Source organism: Pteronotus mesoamericanus, unplaced genomic scaffold (assembly GCF_021234165.1).
Source record: "Pteronotus mesoamericanus isolate MK-2021 breed Mesoamerican mustached bat unplaced genomic scaffold, CSHL_Meso_final scaffold_165, whole genome shotgun sequence".
Taxonomy (NCBI): Eukaryota; Metazoa; Chordata; class Mammalia; order Chiroptera; family Mormoopidae; genus Pteronotus; species Pteronotus mesoamericanus.
Window position 1 is genome coordinate 7,630,258 of NW_026555307.1, and position 27,066 is coordinate 7,657,323.

Below are 27,066 nucleotides of genomic sequence, written 5' to 3' on the forward strand. Positions count from 1 at the left end.
CAATGTGTACCCCAGATGCCAGTTTGGGCAGGTATTTGGCTGTCTGCTCCTCATTGCCAGTCAACATGATTTCTATATTCTTTTGGGACTTGCATCCCAAAGAGCCCTAGGCTATTCTGTTCTTTAAAGTTTCCTTTGAAACTTTTCCCTCTTCAGTGAAAATTTTTTCTATGGGCTCCACAAACTGATTGATTTCATGAAGTTCATCTTGGCTAACTTCTGGAAATGTGAACATTTCTTTTTTCTTGATTTTACCTGGAAAGAGCTCCTTGGCAAAATCATGGCTTGATAGACTAGCGCATTGCTGGCTCCAGGTGACGGTGAAGGCCACCAGATCCTGGCAGGAAAGCACCGCTGCAGCTGCTCATGCTGCCCCAAGTCCCCCACATTCCCTAGTTGATTATATGCTTTTTTCCCCTCTAAAATATATCTAATTGATTATGCTATTGCAGTTATCCCATTTTTTTCTCCCCATACTCCCATCCACTCTGCATCCTCCCTCCCTCCAGCAATAACCCCCTTAGTTCATGTCCATGTGTCATACATATAAATTCTTTGGCTTCACCATTTCCTATACTTTTCTTCACACATCCATCTATTTTATACCTACCAATTATGCTTATTCCCTGTACCCTTTTCCCCTATTCTTCCCCTCCATCACCCCGCTGATAACCCTCCATGTGATCTCCATTTCTGTGATTCTGTTCCTGTTCTAGTTGTTTGCTTAGTTTGTTTTTATTTTTATTTTTTTTAGGTTCAGTTGTTGATAGTTCTGAGTTTGTTGTCATTTTACTGGTCACAGTTTTGATCTTCTCCTTTTTCTTAGATAAACCCCTTTAACACTTCATATAATAAAGGCTTGGTGGTGATAAACTCCTTTACCTTGACCTTATCTGGGAAGCACTTTGCCTGCATTTCCACTCTAAAAGATAGCTTTGCTGGATAGAGTAACCTTAGATGTAGGTCCTTGACTTTCATGACTTTGAATACTTCTTTCCAGCCCCTTCTTGCCTGCAAGGTTTCTTTTGAGACATCAGTTCATAGTCTACGGGCACTCCTTTGCAGGTAACTCTCTGCTTTTCTCTTGCTGCTTTTAAGATTTTTTATCTTTAATCTAGGATGATGTAATTATGATGTGCCTTGGTGTGTTCCTCCTTGGGTCCAACTTCTTTTGGACTATCTGAGCTTCCTGGACTTCCTGGAAGTCTGTTTCCTTCTCCAGATTGGAGAAGTTCTCCTTTATCATTTTTTAAAATAAGTTTTCAATTTCTTGCTCTTCTTCTTCTCCTTCTGGCACCCCTGTGATTTGGATGTTGGAACACTTAAAGTTGTCCCAGAAGTTGCTAAGCCTCTCCTCATTTTTTTGAATTCTTGTTTCTTCATTCTGTTCTGTTTGGATGTTTATTTCTTCCTTTTGTTCGAAATCGTTGATTTGAGTCCCAGTTTCCTTTCCTTTACTGTTGGTTCCTTGTATATTTTCCTTTATTTCACTTTGTATAGCCTTCATTTTTTTCTTTACTTTGCGACCATACTCAATCATTTCTGTGAGCATCCTGATTACCAGTGTTTTGAAGTCTGCAACTGATAGGTTGTCTATCTCCTCTTCTCTTAGTTGTTTTTCTGGAGCTTTGATCTGTTCTTTCATTTGGGCCATATTTCTTTTTCTCAGCACACCTGTTATGTTGTAAGGGGTGGAACCTTAGGTATTTTCACCAGGGCAGGGCAACCCGCGTCACTCTGTTGTGGCACCGTATATGGGGGAGTGATCAGAGAGGGAACAATGCTCCTTGCTCAGGCTCTCACCGTTTCCAGTCACTTCCCCTGCTTTCCATAAGTAGATTGTGCCCTTTCAGGTGCTGCCCTGGTGGTGAATCCTGATTAGCTGCACTTGTGTACATTATAAGATCCTATGGGCCCCTCCAGCAGACTGTGAGACTGGGAGTTTCTCCTGCCGCTAAAACCACCAGGTTTTTACAGTGAGAGGTTTCGAGGCTTTAGTTTCTGGTGCTGGAACCCTGGATTGCACAGTCTGTCTCGCTCCCCAGTTGTTCTTCCTGGCTTAGCTGCTGCAAATATGGAATTGGCTGGTCCATCAGCCGCCGCCTTGTCAGGGTCTTGGCCACCCTGGCTTCCTGTCTCCGTCCCTCCTACTATCTGGATGAATGTTTCTTCTTTAACTCCTTGGTTGCTGGACTTCCATACAGTTCAATTTTCTGGTAGTTATGGTTGTTTTTTGTTTTTAAGTTGGTTGTTATCATTTTGGTTGTGTGAGGAAGCAAAGGGTATCCTACTTACGCCTCCATCTTGGCTGGTAGCTGAAGTTATCCATGACATTCTTAATGTGGGCAAAAACTGCATTTTAAGTAGCATAGACTGAAGGATTTTTTTTGAAATATGAGAAAAGAGAAGGCTTTTAATTTCTTAAAAATATGTTTTTAAGTAATGGGAACACTCTCTGTTTTGTTTTTTAAAAGTTTTCTGGTTGTAAGATATAGATGATTTTATTTTAGTTTTTTCACACGGCATTACAAATGTATTTTAAATTTTAATACTTTAATACAGGAAGTTTTAAATATACACAAGAATGGTAAGTTGAACATCTAATGAATCCATTTTCCAGCTCCAGCAATTATCACAATGTTTTTAATTTTATTTCATCTATCCACAAAGACCTATGTAATCCTCAACCCTGATATATTTTAAAGCAAGTCCCAGATACCAAATGTTAGGTTGCTTTTCAGTTTCTTTTGTTTAAAATCATTAGTCTTACGCATCTTGATTTATATAGGTATTTTTCATATTATATTCTCGAATGTGAGATTTCTGGGCCAAAAAGTTTAAACCTTTTAAAGTTCCTGATATTTTAGTGCAGAAATACATGATCTAGTGAAGCTGACTTATCCAACTCAGTTCAGACAAGTATTAATAGTAAGCTAATTCATTGAAAAGTTTAAAGAAGTATGATGTGCCACAACTATTTTAACCGAAAACATTTAATTATAGATCTTTTATTCATTTCTTTTTATATCAGGGGTGGCAGTTTGATTGAAAATATGTTCCTGATTTGGAGTTCTGTCTTATTTTTCTTTTTTTAAAGATTTTTATTTATTTTTTTAAAGATTTTTGCTTATTAATATCTACAGAGAGGAGAAGAAAGGGAGGAAGAGAGGGAGAGAAACATGAATGTGTGGTTGCCTCTTGTGTGCCCTCAACTGGTGACCTGCAACCCAGGAATGTGCCCTGACTGGGAATCGAACCAACGACTTTTTGGTTCACAGGCCAGCACTCACTCCATTGAGTCACACTAGCTGGGGCTCTGCCTTATTTTTCATATATACTGAAGTCATAATGTGTAAATCATAATGTAAGCTTTCAGGTTTTTTTTTTTTTTTTTGCTTTTTTTTAACCTGAAGGGACAACATAAAGATTCTTGCAATCCAATGTGAATAGAGAATCCTCAAGAGCTGTGCCATCCTATATGGTAGCCACTAGTTACATTTGCCTATTTAAATTTAACTTTAATTTAAATTGTATAAAATAAAAAATACAATTTTTCAGCTGCCTAACCCTATTTTATATGCTTAGTTTATTACATTTGGCTAAGGGGTACTATGTTGGACAGCTCAGACTCAGAACATTTTTGTTATTTCAAAAAATTCTTTTGCATTTCTCTCATTGTAGACAATTCCTCTCCTGTGTACCAGGTTTTCACTGTTGATTTATCTCCATATAATATGAGTTTTTTTTGTGTGTGTGATTGGCGTGTATGAAGGCTTCCCAGAACATTCTATTTAATTTATTTGTGTTTGAAAAACTTTATTATTTAAGTTATGATATGTATAAAAGAGTACATATAAATTTTAAAATATAACAACAAAAACTTGTGACTCAGCCACACTATTCAGGAGTTAGTATAATTTACAGTGCCATAACAACTAACTTGTGCTTATTTTTAATTCTATTTTACTACTTTCCTAATGTCCCCATAGCACCTAACCTGATTTTTGTGTTTATTCTTCCATTGATCTTTTTATATGATATAATAATAGTTTTTATTTACATTTAAATAGATGAATTATTTATTTTTTATTGTTTATCTTATTACAGTTGTTTCTTTTTTTCTCCCTTTCCTTGCCTTTACCCAGCCCCACCCTCCCTAAGTCAATCCCTGTATTGTTGTCCATGTCCATGGGTTATACATAAATGTTCTTTGGTTAATCCCTTCACTGTCTTTCATCCAGTACCCCCACCTCTCCTCCCCAGATGTCAGTCTGTTTCATGTATCTGTGCTTCTGTTTCTATTACGTTTGTTAGTTTATTGTGTTCATTAGATTTCACATATACATGTGATCATGTAGTTATCTTTCACTGACTGGCTTACTTCACTTAGCATAATATTCTCCAGGTCCATCCATATTGTTGCAAAATATAAAAGTTTATACTTTTTTTCCTGCTGCGTAGTATTCCATTGTGTAAGTGTACCACAGCTTTTTTATCCAGTCACCTACTGATGGGCACTTAGGTTATTTCCAAATCTTGGCTATTGTCAATAATGCTGCTATGAAGATGATGGTGCATTTATTTTTTTGTATATGTGTTTTGGGATCCCCAGGATGTATCCCAGAAATGGAAGAAGTGGGTCAAAATGAAATTCCATTTTTATTTTTTGAGGACACTCCATATTGATTTCTAGAGTACCTGCACCAGTCTGCATTTTCACCAACAGTGTGCTAGGGTTCCCTTTTCTCCATGTCCTCACCAGCACTTGTTGTTTGTTGATTTATTGATGGTAGCCATTCTGACACGTATGAGGCGATATCTCATTGTGGTTTTAATTTCCATCTTTCTGATGATTAGTGATGTTGAGCATTTTTTCATATGTCCTATTTGGAGAAGTGTCTATCAAGTCCTTTGCCCATTTCTTAATTGAGTAGTTTGTCTTCCTGGCATTGAGTTTTATTGGTTCTATGTGTATTTTGGAGCATAAACCCTTATCAGATGTATCATTGGCAAAAATGTTCTCTAATACAGTGGGTTTCCCATTCATCTTGCTGATGGTTTCTTTAGCTATGCAGAAGCTTTTTAATTTGATGTAGCCCCATTTGTTTACTTTCTTATTTTTTTCCAATGCCCTAAGAGATATATTGGCAAAAATGTTGCTATGTGAGACATCTGAGATTTTACTGCCTATGTTTTCTTTTAGGATTTTAATGGTTTCATGACTTACAGTTATGGCTTTTACCAATTTAAAATTTATTCTTGTGTATGGTATAAGTTGGTGGTCTAGTTTCATTTTTTTTAGTATATACCAGTGCAGTTTTCCCAACACCATTTATTGAAGAGACTATTGTCTTTGCTCCATTGTATGCTCTTACCACCTTTGTCAAATATCAACTGATCCTAAAGGCATGGGTTTATTCCTAGGCTCTCTGTCCTGTGCAATTGATCTATACGTCTGTTCTTATGCTGGTACCAGGCTGTTTTTATTACAGAGGCCTTATAGTATATAAATAAATGGAAGCATATGCTGCGTTCATGGAATTGAAGAACTAACATCATTAAAATGTCTTTTCTACCCAAAGCAATCTATACATTCAACACAATTCCTGTTAAAATACCAATGTCATTTTTTTACCAAACTTGAATAAAAATTCCAAAAATTTATATGGAACTGCAAAAGACCCCAAATAGTCTCAGCAATCTTGTGAAAGAAGAACAAAGCTGGAGGTATCATAACTCCTGATACCAAATTATGCTGCAAGGCCACAGTAATAGTTTTATCATATATGTTTATATCCCTAAGCAATGTATTTTTCTTTGCTACTGAATATTATAAAAATGGTTTCATTCTATATGGAATATTTCCTGATTTTTTTTACTCAATATGATATTTATAGAATTCATCTATGTCTTTGCATGCAGCTATGATTCATTAATTTTCTTTCTAGTAAATTGTTCCATTATATGAGTATACTGTAATTTATTTATCTGTTCCATGATTCAGTGAAATCTAGCTTATTTTGAACAAAATTGGCTATGAGTATTCTTATAAATCTCTATGTTTATGAATTTCTCTCAGGTTTATGAATTTCCCTAGGATCTATACCTAGAAGTGGAATTTCTAGTTCATAGGATATATAAATGTTCAACGTTTCAAGATTATTTTTGAAAGTAATCCTACCAATTTGTTCTTCCAGCATGAGTTTTCTTTGATGCACTTCCTCATTTTTACTTAATCACATTTAACTATTTGTGCCAATATAGTTGTCCAGAGTTAGCCAAACTCTGGATTAAGTGCATAGTCCTCCAGACTGGGAAATTTGCCCAAGACTTCTGACACCAGCTGAAAATTCAAGTGGTCCAAGAGTCATCCTCATTTCACATCAGCTAGTTACAAATTTGAGGATCTTCATGGACTCAAATTTGGTAATTCATCAGAACAACTCACACAAGTCAGGAAAATACTCTATCTGTGATTAGTTTTATATAGCATAAGAATACCAGCAAAAGGATTAGAACCAGCCAAAGGAAGAGACACAGGGCAGGATCTGGCCTCCCAGATTCCATGTGTGAAGTTTCCCTGTCCTTGGCTGCATTTTCCTGTCATTCATGTGTGACAATACAGGGTGGGGCAAAAGTAGGTTTACATTTGGGAATACACAAAACACAGAGTTTATTCCTACGGTGCTATTTTCCATGTGAACAACGGTAAACTCACTTCTGCCTTACCCTGGATGCATGGACTATTGCCAATCCAGGATGTTCTCTTGAGCTTCAGTGTCCAGAGTTTTTAATTGAGGCTTAATTACATAGACATGATTGATTAAGTTATTGCACATGTGGTTGAACTTAATGTCCAGCTTTCTTCCTTTGTATGGAGGCTGATTTCATCTGACCCAGGGACCCAACATTTAATCACATAATTCATCTTTCTGGCATGGGCAACCCCCACCAGGAGTCACTGAGTTAACATAAACTGTCAAGTGTGGTCCAGGGGCCTCACTATGAAGAATAAAGACACTCCTGTCACTTGGGAAATTCCAGGAGCCAGGAGAAATGCCAGGCCTCCTTTAGGGAAAGTTAATTCTTTTTACTACATAATAGTGAATGTAAAATTGTACTGTATTTTTAGTTTTTATTAATTAGGCATAACATTTTTGTTAAAGTATATTTGCTATTTATACTTCCTCTTTATGTGAAATTTCACCATCTTTTTCAAATGAACAAAAGAATTGGAATTACGTTTTGCAACAGTTCACCATGTGCCCAGGAAAAATGATATCTTTGGCATCCAGGCATAAAGTTATTTATAAGGAAAAAAATTAGATTGCCATCTGGTCTTTCTACAGCAAAGCTTTATTCTAGAAAACAATTTATATTTTTCTGTTTGTTATACAAAAATATAAATTTTGAGCTAAGAATTTTACATGTAGACAAATTGTTAAATACATGTAGCAGCAGAGTATATTATTACTGTAACCTCTTCCTGATGAATCCACTAGGAAATGAGCTTCAGAAAAACAAAATAGAGACATGCCACTTGAGGGCTGGTGGTGAGCATCAAATATATAATAATCTGTATATTTAACATCAAATAGTAGTATTAAGAGAGAGAGTATAGTTTTCTTGCTTAGATATAGTAGATATAGTGTATTCTTCCAAAATGTAGGGTAAGGATGTGGAAAGTATATGAAAAATATAATAAGCATGCAAATTACTTTATTGGTATTAAAAGGGAGAGTTACTTAGAATCAGAGGCTGGGGAGAGAGAAAAGTAGTAATTACTTTCAGTATTCCTCATAATAGGAAGTCTAAGATAATAGTAAAAAAGAGAGAGAAAGAACAGGAATTATATAAATTTATTAGCATACAAAGGAAATACAGATGTAAGATTGATAACATTAAGTAAAGACCATATAGTCCTGAATATGAATTGAAAGGATTATTTTGAACTCAACCTGTATTTTATCTTTAATTATATATCTTACAAAGTGGCTTAGAGATATCAATTGGTTTTATATATAGACTTCAAATCCATCCTAGTTTACACAAATGGAAAAATACACATTTATAATTAGATAATTGAGGAAATAAGAAGACTAAGTGGATATTTGATCTTAAAGAATTACTGTTAAATTTTAGTTTACTATATTATTTAGATTACTATAGTATTATGCTTTTGCAAAAATGTCCTTGTCTTAGAGGTTCTTGTTGAAATATTTAGAGATTAAAATACACGATGCCTAGAGTTTGCTTCAAATTCAAAATAATCTGGAATTTGCTGTGAAGTGAATGAATAAACAAAATTATAAGTTGACAATTGTTGAAGCTGAGTAACTGTTACATTGGTTTTTTTCCACTTAAAGAAGTTTACATTTTTCTGTGGCAAACTATTTTATTGCAAAAATAAAAAATAGGAAGTGAGACAACAGATGGATTATGAAGTAGGAACTAACTATAGGAGGTCCTCAAATAATGTCATTTTGTTTTCTCTTTGTAGGAACTTAACTCTTGTTTATATTAATAAGCCTTAAGCCTGCGGTAAAATTGATTTCATTATGGCTTGGTTTGCATAAAGTCATAGAACCTATCTAAGACATTAAGTGAGGACTTACTGTAGACTGAAATTTTGTAAAACAAGGAACAAAGAAGTGATGTAGCTGCACAGGCAGATCTGATCAAGATCTAGGAAGTTGTGTGTGTGTGCACTTTACAAGAGACTATATGAGAGTGTCTTTGTATGCTGATGGGATGAAAACGGGAGAGCAGGAAAAATCCTTTTTGAAGGAGAGGGGGTGCAAACTACAGAAGCATATGAGAGAAGAGATTATATTAGAGGTGATGTTCTTTAGTGCCTAGTAGAGGTATTTGCCTTGGCAAGAGCATTTTATCAGAAGAGATGACAGATTATTGAAGTTTATATACAGGTTGGTTGATTTGCTTGCATAAAGGAAAATGTTCTCATTCTTACTCATTTTCTCTCAATGAAATAATCAGTGTGGACATCAGTCATGAGATAGTTTTGAGATTTTAGGAGAGAGAAAGCATGGGGAATATTTATCCAGAGTAAAAGAATAAGAAATGTAGTAGGGATGAAGGTAAATGCTGAGGGTCTATTTGAGTTGCGTGGTTATAAATTTATAGTGAGAATAGTCAAGATGGTGTGTTTTTTACCAGCCATGCTTAACTACTCAGGTGGAGAAGAACAATGGGTAGGACTGGATTTAATCAGGTTTAGGAAGATGAATGCAAGTTAATAGTTATAATGAAGGACTGGAATATAAGCTAGATAAAGCCATCAGGATTATAATTGACAGTAAAATTAACATTGCAGATGATTCAGGCATGAACAAGAGGGTGATTCTAGAATAACATTTACATTTCTGCTTGAGTTTTGGAGGTCTACATTTTTTTTTTCATGCCTCATCCCTTTTACATTTGTCTTCTTTTTGATAGACTTTTATGAAAAGCAGTGCAAGTGCAGGACCACTTAATATCATTTTCCTTGCTCAGTCCTCCTGGTTTTTTCCCTGAACCTTCTTTCATAGTAATAAGAATGGTAGTAATAACCACTTCTTAAACTCTTTATGCCAGGCACTTTACATATATTATTCCTAATCCTCACAAGCTTATGGAACAGGTATTTCTATATTTATTATTATATGAAGAAATGGTGATTGAAGTAGGCAAAAGTAACTTGTTTGTAACATAATCATCAACAGAGATGGGGTCTGACATGCTGATCTCTCTAAATCCGATTCTCACTAAACCTCATTACTATTTTTTCTTTTATCCTGAACCATTTCTCAGACTTTACTGTCAAATCATTCATTATTATAAATTTTGCCTGTTCTTTTCTGTATTATTTCAAGGACAATCTTTATAGCACCTGTGCCAAATGGTCATTTCATTGGATCCACAAAACCTACCATACTGTAATCACAGGGATATTTGTATTGTAATCATTCTATGCTCACTCAGCATTTTAGAATATTCTCAGTCTGTTCCATTATCTAGATTGCCATTCTCTTATTTCCTTCAACTTACATCCAGTATACCCTTTAATAGAGTTCATAGTGTTCCACTTTACCCACTCTTTCTATCAAATAGTTGGTGATCCTCATCTCCCAACATTCTCAATTCCCTTTCCTTAATTAACATTACATAGATCTTTTATTAGGCTTTAAACCTATTATGATGCCTGGGGGGAAAATACGGTTTTCTGGGAAGTACAAATATAGTGGTCTTAGAGAGACAGAAGTAGAAGACCCTGAGAAAGGGCCAGGAGGAACAAAACAGAGTGTGTTTTGGAAGAAAGGTTAAGTAATAGCACAAATTTAGGTGAAGATTAAAAGAAAAGGCACCTTAGGGCAGTAGTTGAAATAAGGAAACCAAAAAAATAGTCATGACTATACAGGGAGCATTGGTACAGGTATATGTATAAATAGGGACACAGTTGAAATACTTTGGTTTCTGTTCAGGTCGTGTAAGTCTTTCATCTTTTACTAAATAGGGACACAGTTGGGTAGATGGATGGTTTGGTATATATAATATTGTTTTTCCATTTGCATCATTTAGTTATCTAGTTTTGGTTGTAATTTTGTTTTAGCCTATGAGGGAAGTGATGAAGTGAAATGCATTTACAGGATCTGGCACAAATAATGCACCTTTTTTCATTACAAAATCATAAGCATGTAATTATGTAACATAACAATATCACACTCAAGCACACCATATGGCATTTTAGGTGAAATGTTCAAATTAAAACTATAAATCATTACACCTATATTATTATTCTATCAAACACACTTGAGCAGGCTTTACTTCTGCCAGACTCTGTATTATTTTTTCAGCGATGGGGAAGAGATTAAAATTAGAGACAGATGTTTAGAACTATTCTATAATTATAAACACAAACTGGACAGATACATGCAAAGATCTGTGTAAAGTTTCTCTTTATCCCTATAATCTTTTTCATTCATCCAGTGATTCATTCATTAAACAATTTATGGAAACCTATTATGAGTAAGATGTTGGTTATTCTGTGTTGAGATATGCCATTGTTCCTGCCCCGTAAGTGTTTTAACAGTAAGAAAAAAGATTCCATTATGAAGAAATAGATGATTGTATAATTTTAAAATCTAGAAAATTGCAATGAGAGAGAATGAAGTGAATTTAAGTAGAGTTATCTAGCTCAAACTTTCTAATGAGGTAACTTTTTACCTGAGACTTATAGTATGATATGAAGCCAGCCATGCAAAGAGTCAAGTTTAGAGAATTTCTAACAGCTTATGAAAAAATTTAAAAAGATAAAGAGTTTGGTTTATGTCAAATGCTTGGAGGTGATGAATATTTGGTAGATAATGAACTGTGAAGAGAAGTGGGTTGAGATGTTGGATAGGATTTTGATTGAGATATGTCCAAGAAAAGATATGGAGGATCTTGTAAGCTGTGGTAAGGTGTTTGGATGTTATTCTAAGTGCAGTTGGAAATCACTGAAAAATTCTAAGTGGGATTATTAAATTTTGTGCAACATCAGAATTGGCTAGTTAAGTGTATTAAAAATAGGAAACCTGACCTATTGGTATAAATTCTTATTTACTTGATGTGAGTACATCAACATTCAACTTTTAAAATAAACTATTTAAATGACTGTACACTGGAATTTAGAAACTACTGACTTTACTTCTCTAACAACCCTCTTTATAGTTCTTAACTGTTTATCCTCTTGACCTTTTTCTCAAGTTGAAGTCTATGTACACCATCTTCACTTATTAGGGACATTATTTTTATCCCCCCCCCCCATTTCTACCATAGAAGTTTTATTTCTCCCCAAAGAGGAAACACTATGGGTTTACTTTCTGGTTACCTTTCAGACTTGGAATTCAGATGTAAGACCAAGGAATTGTGTCTTCAGAAAGAAATCTATGAAGTAACATCAGCCCAGTGGATGGTAATGGAAAAAAGTTATAGCCTTGTACACTCCAGTGTCAGAGATGACTGGGAATGCAAAGGCCAGTTTGAGAAGCAAGAGATAAATCAGGATGGATATTTGGGGCAAGCATTAATGACTTGTGAAAAAATGCCAACTTGCAGCCTGCAGACATCTCTTGTTCTACATCAGCAAATTTTTTCTGGAGAGAAACTCTGTAAATTTAAAGAATGTGGAAAACCCTTTATTGATGGCTCAGGACATATGCTACAGCAAGGAATTCATATTGGTGAGAAACCCTATAAATGTAAGGAATGTGGGAAAGTCTTTAGTCATTTTTCCTACCTTACTGAACATCAGAGAATTCATACTGGTGAGAAGCACTATGAATGTAAGGAATGTGGAAAAGCTTTTATTCGTGGCTCACATCTTATTCAACATCAGAGAATTCATGCAGATGAGAAACCCTATGAATGTCAGGACTGTGGGAGGGCCTTTAGACAATCTGCACACCTTACCCGACATCAAAGAATTCATACTGGTGATAAACCTTATAATTGTAAGGAATGTGGGAAATCTTTTATTTGTGGCTCAGAACTCACTCGACATCAGAGAATTCACACTGGTGAGAAACCTTATGGTTGTAAGGAATGTGGTAAGGCGTTTAGACTGCGTTCACAACTTGTTCAACATCAGCGACTTCATACTGGTGAGAAATGTTATCAATGTAGGGAATGTGGAATGGCCTTTATTCGTAGTTCACAACTTACTGAACACCAGAGAATTCATCCTGGTATGAAACATTATGAATGTAGAGAGTGTGGGAAGGCCTTTGTTTGTGGTTCCCAACTTTTTCAACATCACCAAATTCATACTGGTGAGAAATCCTATGAATGTGCACATTGTGGGAGGGCCTTTATTTGTGCCTCACAACTTACTCAACATCAACGAATTCATACTGCCAAGAAACCCTATAAATGCAAGGAATGTGGAAAAGCCTTTATTCGTGTCTCAGAACTTACCCGACATCATAGCATTCATAGTGGTGAGAAACCCTATGAATGTAAGGAATGTGGAAAGGTCTTTAGACAGTCTGCACACCTTAATCAACATCTTAGAATTCATAATCTAATGTAATTAATGTAGGAGACCCTTTACCTACCTGCCTTTTATTATAACTCATCAGATTTCATGCCAGAGTAAAATAGTCAATGTAGCAGTTCCTTTGACCTGATATTCAGTTTATTCAGAGTCAGAACATTTAATGCTGAAAAAATTGATAATGAACGTTGAAGAGTTTCTATCATAACTCAAACCTTATTGAATTTTACAAATTCAGGTTAGAAAATGTGGTGAATGAGAAAAGGCTAGTATTTACTATTATGTGACATTAGGCAAATTAACTTCTCTGTGCTTAAATTTATTAATTGATAAACTGTTAATAGTATATTTGTAATAAAGAATATGACTCCAGTTTTGATGTTTGACTATTGACTTTTGAAGCATCATCTTTTTTTTTTTCATTTAATTTATTTTCTTTATTTTTTCAAATACATTTGTCTCTGCCTTCTCCCCACCACCAAGCATCATCTTTCTGTCCACTTTGGTCCCACAACTGGACAGGCCCCTCTTCCTTTGGAGCCAATGGGAAATTTAAATTTTGCAAATTCTAGCCCATATCCAGTTCCACTTCCTGTCTACTATAAAAGCCAATTTATTCCCTCCACCTGCACAAGATATCCCAGATATGTTTGCACAGTCCCTGCTCTACCCCCGCAGCCCATTTGTGAGTAAAAAACTTTTCACAATCTCTTGATGTGTGGAGTATCATCAGCCTCAACAATCAATATAAAATTGGGAGGGAGGTCAATCCCAGCTTTGTGGAGTGACCACAAATTACTTTGTGTAGCTGGCAGGGCAATCTGTGGGCTATGACCACCACCACTTTTTGGTTTGTTTTTAAAATGATCTTATTAAAATGCTCATAATTATAAAAATAAAATGCACAGGAATCACAAAACATAACTTTCATATTGTATGCTACAGTGTGTTTAGAGCATTATGAATATTTCAGTTCTACTTTAGTTAAGCTATTCATACATTTTACCTTTTCAAGCCTTTTGAAATATAATACAAACATGACAAAATGGTACAAGAAGTGTTTCAAAAACAGAACACATTCTACCCCTCCCGCCTCTGTTGTGAATTAATGTTTTCTGAAATTCAAGACGCATGTGCAATTAAAGGGGAAGACTTTGGTGACAAATAGTTTACACGGTGGCCATGTTTAGTTTTCAAACAAAAATGATAGCTTTCCATATCTATTGATATAACCACAATTCTGAGGGATATTTAAAGAAAAATCCCCTGAGTATTTTGGTCTAATGCTTCAGTCCATTGAAATTCACAAGCTTTACAAAAGGATATAAAATGAAAATTTTTCTACTGGTTAACAGTGGGCAGGTTTAGGGCCAGATTTTCCCTTCATAGGTTCACTGCCACACCCATCCATTTTTCCACAGATGCTACTTCTGCATACATTTACACATCTAGCCCATGACTGCTGCAGACACAGCCCCATATTTTTCTTCCCCACCACCACATCAGCACTAGACTTACATTAACACTTAGTGACCACCACTACCTTAAGATCTTTCTATTATTGCTCATAGCTTACTGGGTACAAAACACTCTAAATAGTTGAGGAGATGGCTCTGCTGCTTGAGGTAAGGTTGTGCTTTGAGCTGTACTGCTCTGTGCTTCATCTGCTGAGTTTTGTAGCGCCTCTGTAATAGACTTAATCAACCTAAGTCAGATGGTTTGAGAATTGATGTTTAGGGATGGGCTCGTTGGGGTCAGTGACCGGGCTGTGAAAGAATTTACAAAGAGAAGAAAGTGCAGAGAGAAAGATTTATTTTATTTCCCCAAGGGAGGGAAAGGGCCTAGTGTGGAGCTATGCACTGGCACCAGCACTGAGAGGTTAGGGCTTTGAGTTTGTTTTATTGGGTAATGGGGCGTTTGTAGAGCAGGATGTTTCAGTTAGGCTGCAACTTTTTAGATGTTATCTCTGGGTGCAGGGTCTGGTGGTCATTGTGGTCTAGTATGTCCTCTTTCAGAAGTTCCTGGAGTCTCTGCACCTTCAGGGCACTTCCAGTAATTTTCTAGTCCTGAGGATAAAGGCTCATAAGACAATTAGGATTAGTCGTGCTTTATGGGGTCCAACCAGCTCTGGGAAAGAGGGCCTGAGAAAGTGGCTTTTGTCCTATTACTTGTGAGATTGAGACCCTCCTTGAAGTGGCCCTGGGTTGTGTCCCTTGGATACATCCATGTGTGTCTTGAAAGCATGTGTTTCAGGTCCTTGCATGTGGCACGGTTCCTCAGTGCCTTGAAGTGGCCCTGGGTTGTGTGCCTTGGCCCTGGGTTGTGTGCCTTGGATACATCCATGTGTGTCTTGAAAGCATGTGTCTCAGTTCCAACATAATAAACTGTGACTGATGCTAGGCTCAGGGGAATGGCTTTTAGACAATGACTGCTGGTTGTGTCTCTCACCAGGCATTGGCCCCTGTTCTACAGAAATGCTCAGAAGAAAGATCCTATACAATATATGCACCCTTCAGTTGGTTGCCTGTGAAAGAGGAGTTATTAGAGAGTGAAAAAACAGTTGTGTGGTTTGCTGAGCTCTGTACTCTTCAGATGTCTGATTGAGAGATCTTTAAATATTTCTTCTGCTGGTACCCATGTCTCTATCCCAACAAAGATTCTGATCCTCAGGGCTGTTTGGAAAAACACCTGTGGTGTCCTGTGGCACAGCCACTAATAGATTCTGTTACTGAAGGAAGTACCCATTTCAGTTTCCAGGGCTGCCTTCGACCACTATAGAGCCTCACCAGAAGACCTGGCATTGGTAACACTGCAATCTGGGCTTCTCCAGTTTTCTCATCTCAATAACACCCCAAGGAGCTCCAGGTTCTTCTGTGACAAACTTTACAGAGTATCCAGTCTCTTCCTTGCTCAAATCCAGATCCCTAAGGTGTAGGTAGGACTCACTGCTCCACTGCCTAACTTGAGTCAGTGGCAACCTTCCTAGCCTTATAGTGATATAGCAGGCCCTTTGGACTCCGGGTATTACCCACAGACAACCAATCCTATACAACTGCGGTGGTCCTTTGATCACCACACAATGTGTAACCTTTTATGGCTTTGATACTAGTTTCCAAATTATGGTAATTCCCAGAAAACCCACTAAATTTAAAGGAGGAACTCACTATATTCTTTGGGGCATCACTGGACATAAGATTAAAGGCAAACAAGTCCACCTTACCTAGGCCATTGGCACAATAGCTTTACCTAATTTTTCAGTGGTCATATTTCAAACCCTGTTTGGATTTTCCATTATTGGGATAGATGCTCTAACTGGTCATGTGGCCTATTAGAATGAAATTAAAGCTTTGGTCTTACCAAATGGGGCCTTGTGGATCTGCTTTAGCCCATTAAAACTGCTGATAGGGCCCCAAATAAATTGAAACAAGGCCTTTGCTAATTGAAATCCGGTATACAAGATATATTAAGAGAAGAGGTAATTATTCCCACTCTTTCTCCATTTTACAGCCCAGTTTGGCTTGTCTTAAACCTAGAAAGAATGAGTGGTACCTTACGGTGGATTACTACTACCTAATGCCATAGTCCCACCCATTAAAATAAGACCCAGGATAACTGAAATGACCAAAAGGGTATAAGCTTTCAGTTGTAAGATGAGTACATAGAATCTAATGTATAGCATGGTGATGATAGTTAATACTGTATCATACACTTGAAATTTGCTGAGAATAAATCTTAAGTGTTCTTATCACACATATAAACAAAAAGGTAATTGTGAGATTATGGATGTGTTAACTGAGTGTGAGAATCATTTCACAGTATATATATGTATGTGTATGTATAAGTACATATATATAATCACATTGTATATTCTAAAGAAGTTTTTTATTTATCTAGTTAGTTATTTAGTTAGTTATTTTAGAGAGGGGGGAAGGAAGGGAGAAAGAGAGGGAGAGAAACATCAATGTGTGAGAGAAAGAGAAATATCAACTGGTTGCCCCTTGCATGCACTCCAACCGGGACCGGGCTGCAACCTTTTTCTCTACGGGATGACACCCAACCAACTCAGCCACACCACTCAGGTCCACATTGTATAAATATATACAATTTTATTTGTCAATTATACCTTAATGAAGCTGGGGTAGGGGGGAGAAATAACCAACACCATTCCATCTGCCACTGCCAAACACTTTGCTGTTACAGGTTTGGCTAGTATGTTCTACTCAGTACCCATTTCAACAACCTCTCAGTTCACATTCAGCTTTGAAGGGACACAATACATTTTAACTTGGTTGTCCATAGGGTACCTAATTAGCTTGGCTATAATACCCAGCCTCTGACAAGATATGAATCAGACCCAAAAGTCACAATATTTCTAGGGAATGCTACTATATTGGTTACATTCTCAGATTAAGGTATTTTCTAGATACTCTGACAGAGGGCATACAAACATTTATGACTGCTCTTACTGAGAGGGAATTGGTTATTGCCCCACATGAGGTTCAGGGGCATGTTATTTCATATGAATTCTTAGACCTCATCTGCTCTGCTGAGGGCAGCTCCATCCCTAACTTAGTTAAAAGGCAACTTCTAGTTTATCAGCCCCAACTACTCTCAAGCAAACCCAACACCTATTAGGTTTCTTTGGCTTCTAGAGACAACATATCCCTGTTTACAAATATTATGAAAACTTATTTATGCCTTCACCATTTTATTTTTTTTTAAATTTTTTTTAAATTTATTTTTTTTCCAATACATATGTCTCCACCTTCCCCCCACCACATTCCCCTGCCCCCCTCCCCCATTTCCCTCCCTCAATCCTTTCCCACTTTGGCTTTTTGTCCATGAGTCCTTGCTATATGTTCCTTGACTTGACCCTTCCCTTCCTTTTCCCCGCCCACTCCTCCCTCCTTCCCTCTTGCCTCTGTTGGTTTCTTTTTTCTTTCAGTGTTGCTGGTCTTATTTTCCTTGCATCTTTGTTTTGTTGGTTAGGTTCCACTTATAGGTGAGATCATATGGTATTTGTCTTTCGCCCCCTGAATGTCTTCATCTTTAAATCACTGTGAAGAGGGGCTCTTTGCAACAGAAAGTCCTATAGTCAGTCTAGAAGACCAAATAACATTGCTTCCTCTACTGCCTCCTAAAGACTCCTTCATGGTGGAAGTGCTGGTAACCACGTGTTATACTTCTTTGAGTCTGGACCACCTACAATATCTATAAATTGCCCATGAATTTCTGGTGCAAAAAGCTGCACACTTCAGTCCTATAATACATGCCATTAGAGCTATTGCTGCTGGCTGCATACCGGGCCTCCTGGAAACAGAGACTGTCACAGGACCTGACCCTGTGACTCTCCACATCCAATGCCTATTATGCTCTACATCATGGAAATGGTAACCTGCAAGGTTGGTATGGCCACTAAGATCTTGCTAAAGTTGAAGGAGCACCTATGGGATATCATCAGATTTGAGCTTTCTGACATATTCTACCTGCAGGAGGAAGTAACCTCTGTCCTCAGTTACTTGCCAGATGCCACCATACTAGAAGAGACCATCCCTTACCAAGACCCCTTGGTTACCTGGGGAGCCCTTTGGGATCAACTGAGTGAACAGCAAATGGAGTTCATACGTATTTTATGGATGGTAGCACCATCATCTCACACAATGGAGCTTGCTAAGGGGCTCTCTTTTAAAATCCTCACTTGAGCATATGTTTTGATTTTGGGCGGGGAAGAGAGAGAGAGAGAGAGAGAGAGAGAGAGACATCAATGTGAGAGAGAAACATCAATTGGTTGCCTCCCATACATGCCCCAACCAAGGACTGAACCTGCAACTCAGGCATGTGCTCAAGCCAGTAATCAAACTGATAAAGGATGGGATCTAAGGGTCAGCAGTATTTGCTGTATTCTTGACATTGGAGGATGTCCTGGTCAACAATCCTGGACCCATAGTCTAGTTATTGAATCCAGCCAATGGCAACAGTAGTTTCTCACTTAAGACCTACTCATTTGGTGTAATAAAAAATACTTTGGGTAATTCCTTGCCTTTTAGACATCATCAAATACACAAATTATGGTCACATGTGTCTCTGCCTATACCAAGGCTCAGGTTGTTTAGACGCCAATTTAATGCTCAAGTTGATAAGTACAAGTTTTAACAACTCAGGCTAAAACCTCTCATATGACACTCCAGATCCTATTTTGCATGTCCATTGGTCTTGTGAAATATCAGTGCTTTGGATGAATGTAAAAGGTTTTCCCTATGTTCTGTCATGGCCAATGTGGTGACAAGTCAATGTACTCTGCAGGAGGACCTATCACTGTCAATATAATTGCTGGGGTGCCATGCCACAGTGGTCCTGATCCTTGTAGTCACTGGCAAATAGATTTTATCAGACCATAGCCCTTCTCTTCTGGTGTAACTCCTTATGCCTTGACCATGATGTACACCTACACTGGTCTTTTTACATGCCCACCCCACATAGACACACAAGTGCATAACGCCTGTATGTGGGCTCACTAAAACACTCTTCATTCCCTTTGGAGTTCCACGCATTATCCACAAAGGCACTCAAAATATTCAACCTTGGCCTGTTGAACAAGGCATTCAATATAACTTGCCTTGCCTCAGTCCAAGACTGCCAGTCTTTTAAACCACCACACTGGCCTATGAAAACAAGCCTTACTGAAATTACAAAATCAGTGTGGCCTTCTAAATGAGTCTTCCTTCTGCCAGTAGCTCTCATTAAACTAAATTCCTGGCCCCTAAAACCCTTTATATCAAAATACACTGATGACACCTCATTTGCTTTTTCTTCCCCTCTGTGGTGACATTTCACAAATTAAGGTTTACGAAGACCACGTTAAACAAGAAATGTCTCCCTTCCATTTTCTATCACTTTTCAGGCTTGCCCCATCCCTGTTTTGATGGAAGTCAGACCTAGGATGGATTTTTAATTATAACTCATTCACTGTTGAACGCCCCTCTGGCAATCCACTAAAGCTGTTCATGCAACCTGATGATGATTTGCCTAAGCTACAAGCTGCCAAAATTTTCAAGTTAGAAAGGATATTTCATTAATAATGTCAATGATGATCTCAGGAGAGACCATTGCCTCAGGACCCATACCCACAATAGTGTGGAGAGCAGACAGAAGCTAAAGAAGATTTAAATTTGCCTGTATTAACCACATTTTCTAGTTTTATTTTTTAATTTGACTATGATGTCTGAGATCTTGCTAAGCGGGATTGCCTTGTTAAATAGATCCCCAAATTTAGCAAGTGATTTTCTTGTGAGTGAACCTTTCATATGCAATCTAATCAATACAGAGTCCTTATTTCTGTGCTGCCAGCTTTATCAGGCTCTTATTCTCCCTTATATTTTGGCCATTATTCCCATTCCCTAGCCACCCAAGTGCAAGGTATCAGACAAATAGGGATAATACCTACACCTGGAGCCCACTGAAATGATTCAAACTAGCCAATTCCAAAATCCTGCTTAGCCTGCCTTGCTCATTCCTTCCCGTGAAAACTACAATAAAGGCTCTTTCCTCTCCCTATGACTGAACTTACTGTGCTTTCACATGCCCTGTGTGGTATGGTGTGTGCCTTTTTACTGGGAACTATGGCTAATAAACTTGCTGTAAGAAGCATCCAAACCTGTAGAAAATTTTAGTGAGTTTATCTGAGCCAAAATGATGACAATTGCTGGGAAGCAGAATCTCAATGGATTGAGAAAATGCTCTGGAGAATGGCAGTTTTGAAGGAGACATAAGGGTAATTACACAAAATTCATTTGTGATAGATTAGGAAGGCAGGAAAATGCAAAGTGGAGAAAATCTCTGAATTTGGATAAAAAGCAAAATGGAGAGACACATACTTCTTTTACATTGGCGGGCACAGGATAGTTCACATTTACAGCATATAGAGAACAAGATAATTTGGAGTTCTGTAGTCTCTGCTTTGGTGGGAGATTGTGCCCTGAAGGGTCTAGAAAAAGGAAATAACACAGACATTCCAAAAGTATGTTATCATAGGTGCAAGAAGACAATGAACAGGCTAAGCTAAGGTAAAGACTGACCTTTTTCAAGGAAGCTGCATGCTTAGGATGTGACTACTCATCATGACTTGCTTTTAGTTAGGAAGCTTTAATTTCAGATCATCCTCTATGGTTACTTTAGGTCTCTGAGTTTGTCAAGGCCGCCAAACAGGCTTCCCCTGAGCTTGTCAGATTTAGTATGTGACCCCCTTTTCATCCACAAAACTATTTTTTGTCTTCTGATCTGTTGTCCTTACCAAACCTAAAGAACAATAAGGTCTACATTTTAAAACATGGTTTCATTCAAGAGCAATTACAACTAAAAAATGCAGGTAACCTCTAATCACACAGACCTGGAATTGAGACAATAGGACCAGAGTATGCCTATGCTGGTCAGTAGCCCCAGGTGCTTCATGCTACAGTATTTACATGGAAAAATGATATTGTTTGGTCTTTTAGCTTTTCATTTCCTAGTACTGCCTACTTTGGGTAATTACCTGGGCCTGGGACATTGCAGATCATAAGGGAGACCCCACCTGGCAATGCTGGGCTATATGTTTGTTTCACTGTTACTCCTAATTACTTGAATTCTTCAGTGCTACAGCTATGGCAAATGACTAGGGGCTAACATCTAAAATATATAAGGAAGTCATATCAGAAAACCACACACACACACACACACACACACACACACACACACACACACCCGATAAAATATGTCTGTTTTTAATTTATTTGTTTTGTTTTAGATTCCACATATAAATGAAATTATATGGTATTTGTCTTTCTCTGCTTATTTCACACAGCCAAATACCCTCTAGTTTCCTCCATCTTATTGCAAATGAAAAGATTTTTATCCTTTTTTTATTGCTGAATAATATTTCATTCTGTATATTTTTTTAATCCACTCATCTAGTGATGGACACCTACTTTGCTTCCATATCTTGGCTATTACTAATAATGCTAGAATAAACATGGAGTGCATTATATCTTTTTGAATTAGTGTATTTCCTTCCTCTAAATCTCCCAGAGATGGAGTTGCTGGGTTGTGTGGCACATCTACTTTTAATTTGGGGTGGGGGGAATCCATAGTGTTTTCCATGATAGCTACACTAAATTACAGTCCCACCAACAATGTATGAGGATTCCCTTTTCTCCACATTCTTGACAGACTTATTGTTGATTTATTGATGAAAGCTATTCAGACAAATGTGAGGTTTTTGCATTTTTCTGATATGAGTAATGTTGAGCATCTTTTCATATGTCTTTTGACCATCTATATATCCTCTTAGGAGAAATGTAGACTGAGGTCCTCTATGCAATCTTAAATTGGATTGTTTTTTTTTTTTTTGGTATGACTTCCTTATATATTTTAGATGTTAGCCTCTTGTCAGATATAATACTTGCGAATATCTTCTTTCATTCAGTGGGTCGTCTTCCGATTTTGTTGATGGTTTTATTTGCTGTGCAAAACATCCTTAGTTTGATGTAGTCCTACGTGTTTATTTTTTTTCTTTGTGTTCCATGCTAGAGGAAATATATCCATAAACATATTACTAAGAGCAATGCCAAAGAGTTGACTGTTTGTGTTTTCTTCTAGGAGTTTTATGGTTTCAGATCTTACATTTAAGTCTTTAATCCATTTTGAGGTTATATGTGTATATGAAGTAGGAAAGTGGTCCAATTACATTTTTTGCATGTATCTGAACTTTTCCCAATACCAGTTATTAAAGAGGCTGTCACTACCCCATTGTATCATCTTGCCTCCTCTGGCAAATATTAATGGACTATATAAGTATGGGTTTATTTAGGGCTCTCTATCCTGTTCTATTAATCTGTGTGTCTGCTTTCACTTCAGTAGCATACTGTTTTGATTACTATACATTTGCAGTATAGCGTGATATCAGGTAGCATGATCCTCCCAACTTTGTACTTCTCTCTCAGAATTGCTGTTTGTGGTCTTTTGTGGTTTTATATGAATTTTTGTATTGTTTGTTCTAGTTCTGTGAAAAACACATCATTTTTAGGTAGGGATTGCATTGAATCTATACACTGCTTTGGGTAGTGTGGACATTTTAATGATGTTAATTTTAACTCTTCCTAGCCATGAGCATGGTATATACTTCCATTTATGTGTATTGTTTTTATTTTCTTTTTCTGGGGGGGGGGATATGCACATTTATTTATTTAATTCTATTTTTAAAAATATTTTATTTACTTTTAGAGATGGGAAGGAAAGGAGAAAGAGAGGGAGAGAAACATCAACATGTGGTTGCCTCTTGTGCACTCCCTGCTGGGGACCTGGCCTGCAACTCAGGCATGTGCTGTGACTGGGAATTGAACCAGCAACACTTTGGTTCACAGGCCGGCACTCAATCCACTAAGCCACATCAGCCACACCCCATGCCCCCTACTCCCACAGTCAGTCACCCCCCCATTGTCTTTGCCCATGATCCCTCTATTCATGTTCCTTTGCTTGCCCCTTCCCATTTTTTCCCCATTCTCCCCCTTCCTCCCCAACTCTGGTCACTGTCAGTTTGTTCCTTATTTCCAAGTCTCTGGTTCTATTTTGCTGGCTTGTTTATTTTGTTGATTAGGTTCCACTTATAGGTGAGATCATATGGTATTTGTCTTTCACCACCAGGCTTATTTCATTTAGCATAATACTCTCTAGTTCCATCCATGCTGTCACAAAAAGTAGGAGTTCCTTCTTTCTATCTGCTGCATAGTATTTAATTGTGTAAATGTACCACGGTTTTTTGATACACTCCTTTACTAATGAGCACTTAAGCTGTTTCCAGCATTTTGCTAATGTAAATAATGCTGCTCTGAACATTGGGGCGCATAGGTTCTTTTGAATTTGTGATTCAGGATTCTTAGGGTGTAGTTCCAGCAGTGGGATTGCTGGATCAAAAGGCAGTTCCATTTGTAGTTTTTTTTTTAGGAAATTTCAAACTTTTTCCCACAGCAGCTGCACCACTCTGCATTCCTACCCACAGTGTACTAGGGTTCTGTTTTCCTCACAACCTCACCAGCACTTGTAGTTTGTTGATTTTTTTAATGATGGCCATTCTGACTGGTGTGAAGTGGTATCTCATGATGGTTTTAATTTACATCTCTCCCATGGCTAGTGATGTTGAGCTTTTTTTCATGTGTCTCTGTATGTCCCCCTTGAAGAAGTGTCTGTTTAGGCCCTTTTAACTGGATTGCTTGTCTTCCTGGTGTGGAGTAGTATGAGTTCTTTATATTTTGGAAATCAAACCCTTGTCCGAGGTATCATTGGCAAAAGTGTTTTCCATATGATTTGTTCCCTTTCCATTAAAAAAAAAAATGTTTTCTTAAGCCATGCAGAAGCTTTTTAGTTTGGTGTAGTCCCCTTAGTTTATTTATTCCTTTATATCCCTTGCTCTATGGGATGTATCAGTGAAAATGTTGCTGCATGGGATAACTGAGAATTTCCTGCCTATGTTTTCCTCTAGGACTTTTATAGTGGCATGACTGTTATACACTGTTATAAATATACTGTTATAGTGTATTTAAGTCTTTTATCTATCTTGAGTTTATTTTGGTGTATGGTGTAAGTTGGTGGTCTAATTTCTTCTTTTTGTATGTTGTCCATATCTCCCAACACCATTGTTGAAGAGGCTATTTTTACTCCATTTCATGTTCCTGCCCCCTTTGTCAAATATCAACTGACTATATTGACATGGGTCTATCTCTGGGCTCTCTATTTTATTTCATTGGTCTATGTTTCTGCTCTGATGCCAGTACCAGACTCTTGATTACAGTGGCCTTGTAATATAGTTTGATATCATGTATTGTGATCCCTCCTACTTTGTTCTTCTATCTCAAAATTGCTAAGGCTATTAGGGTCATTTATGGTCCTATATAAATTTTTGAAATATTTTTTCAATGTTGGTGAAATATGTCATTGGTATTTTGATAGGGATTGCATTGATTCTATAGACTGCTTTGGGTTGTATGGACATTTTAGTGTTGTTAATTCTTCCAATATGCTTCCATTTACTTGTGTCTTCCTTAATTTCTTTCAATCTTTAATGTTCTGTAGTTTTTCTGAGGTAGGTCTTTACCTCCTTGGTTAAGTTTATTCCTAAGTATTTTATTTTTCTTGTTACTATAGTAAATAGGACATTTCCCCTGTTTTCTGTTTCTGGTATTTCATTGTTTGGGTACAAAAATGCCTTCACATTGAGGGAGGGAGGTGGGGGAGGGGTGCAGGGGAAAGTGGTGGTGGGAAGTTGGAGACAAATGTATTTGAACAAAAAAAAATAAATTAAAAAAACACACAAAAAATGCCTTCAATTTCTGAATATTGACTTTATATCCCACCATTTTGCCAAGTTCATTTATTGGATCAAGTAGTTTTTTGGTAAAGTCTATAGGTTTTCTACGTACACTATCATGTCACCTACAAACAATGATAGTTTTACTTCCTCCTTTCCAATTTGGATGTCTTTTGTTTCTTTTTCTTGTTTCATTGCTGTGGCTAGGACTTCCAATGCTATTTTGAATAGAACTGGCGAAAATGGACACCTTTGTCTTGTGCCTGATATTAGAAGAAAATCTTATAGTTTTTGCCCATTTAATATGATGTTGACTGTAGGTTTCTCGTATGTGGCATTTATTATGTTGAGGCATGATCTTGCTATTCCCACTTTGTTGAGTGTTTTTTATCATACATGGGTGCTGTACTTTATCAAATGCTTTCCAACATCTATTCATATGATCATGTGGTTTTTGTCTTTTGTATTGTTTATGTGGTGTATTACATTTATTGATTTCCCTATATTGTACCATCCTTGCATCCCTGGGATGAATCCCACTTGATAATGGTGTATGATCTTTTAATTGTATTGCTGGATGCGGTTTGCCAATATTTTGTTGAGGATTTTAGCATCTATGTTCTTCAGAGATATTGGTCTGTAGTTTTCTTTCTCTGTTGTATCTTTATCTGGTTTTGGAATTAGGATAATTCTGGCCTCGTAAAGAGTATGGGAATCTTCCCTGTTCTTGGATTTTTGGAATAGTTTGAGAAGAATCTGGGTTAGTCTTCTCTAGAAGTTTGGTAAAGTTCTGTGACTCTGTTCGGCCCAAGGCTTTTGTGTGTCTGGAGTTTTTTGATTACTGCTTCAATTTTACTAGATGTTACCAGTCTATCCAGGCTTTTGCCTCTTCTTGACCCAGTTTTGGAGGATTATATGTTTCTATAAATTTGCTCATATTGCCCAGGTTTTCAAATTTCTTGGCATATAGTTGTTCAAATGATCCTTTGTCTTTCTGTGGTATCAGTTGTCATTTCTCCTCTTTTGTTTCTGATTTGATTTATTTGGATCCTCTCTCTTTTTCTCTTGATGAGTCTGGTTAAAAGCTTGTCAATTTTGTTTATCTTTTCAAAGAACCAGCTCCTGGATTTATTGATCCTTTGGATTGTTCTTTCAGTCTCCATGCCATTCAATTCTGCTCTGATCTTAATCATTTCCTTCCTTCTACTTACTCTGGGATTTGTTTGTTGTTGTTCCTCTAGTTTTTGTAGATGTATGATTAGTTGTATATTTGAAATGTTTCTATCTTTTTTAGGTAAGCCTGGATTTCTATGAACTGCCCTCTCAGGACTGCCTTCTCTGTGTCCCATAGGTTTTGGACTGTTGTATGTTCATTTTCATTTGTTTCCAGAAACATTTTTATTTTTTTCCTTTATCTCATTGTTTTCCCATTCATTGTTTAATAACATGTTATTCAGCCTCCAAGTACTTGAATGTTTTTGATGTTTTTCCTTGAGGTTGGTTTCGCACCATTGTGATCTGAAAAGATGCTTGATATGATTTCAATGTTCTTAAATTTTTGAGGCATGTTTTCTGTCCTATCATGTGGCCTATCTTTGAAAATGTTCCATGTGCATTTGAAAAGAGTGTATATTTTGCTTCTTTGGGGTATAAGCTTCTGTATGAGGCACAGAGTTAAGCCCATTTGATTAAGTGT

General features: G+C 37.1%; 1 protein-coding gene across 1 annotated transcript in view; it reads left to right on the forward strand.

Moving 5' to 3' along the window:
* The window catches only part of LOC129083212 (zinc finger protein 420), a 367,495-nt gene that overhangs the window by 13,480 nt on the left and 326,949 nt on the right, over positions 1–27,066 (forward strand). The window contains exons 4-5 of the mRNA XM_054589068.1: positions 11,877–11,932; positions 12,143–13,023. Of these exons, the coding sequence (XP_054445043.1) occupies positions 11,877–11,932; positions 12,143–13,023 (937 nt within the window). The remainder of the gene's footprint in view (positions 1–11,876; positions 11,933–12,142; positions 13,024–27,066) is intronic.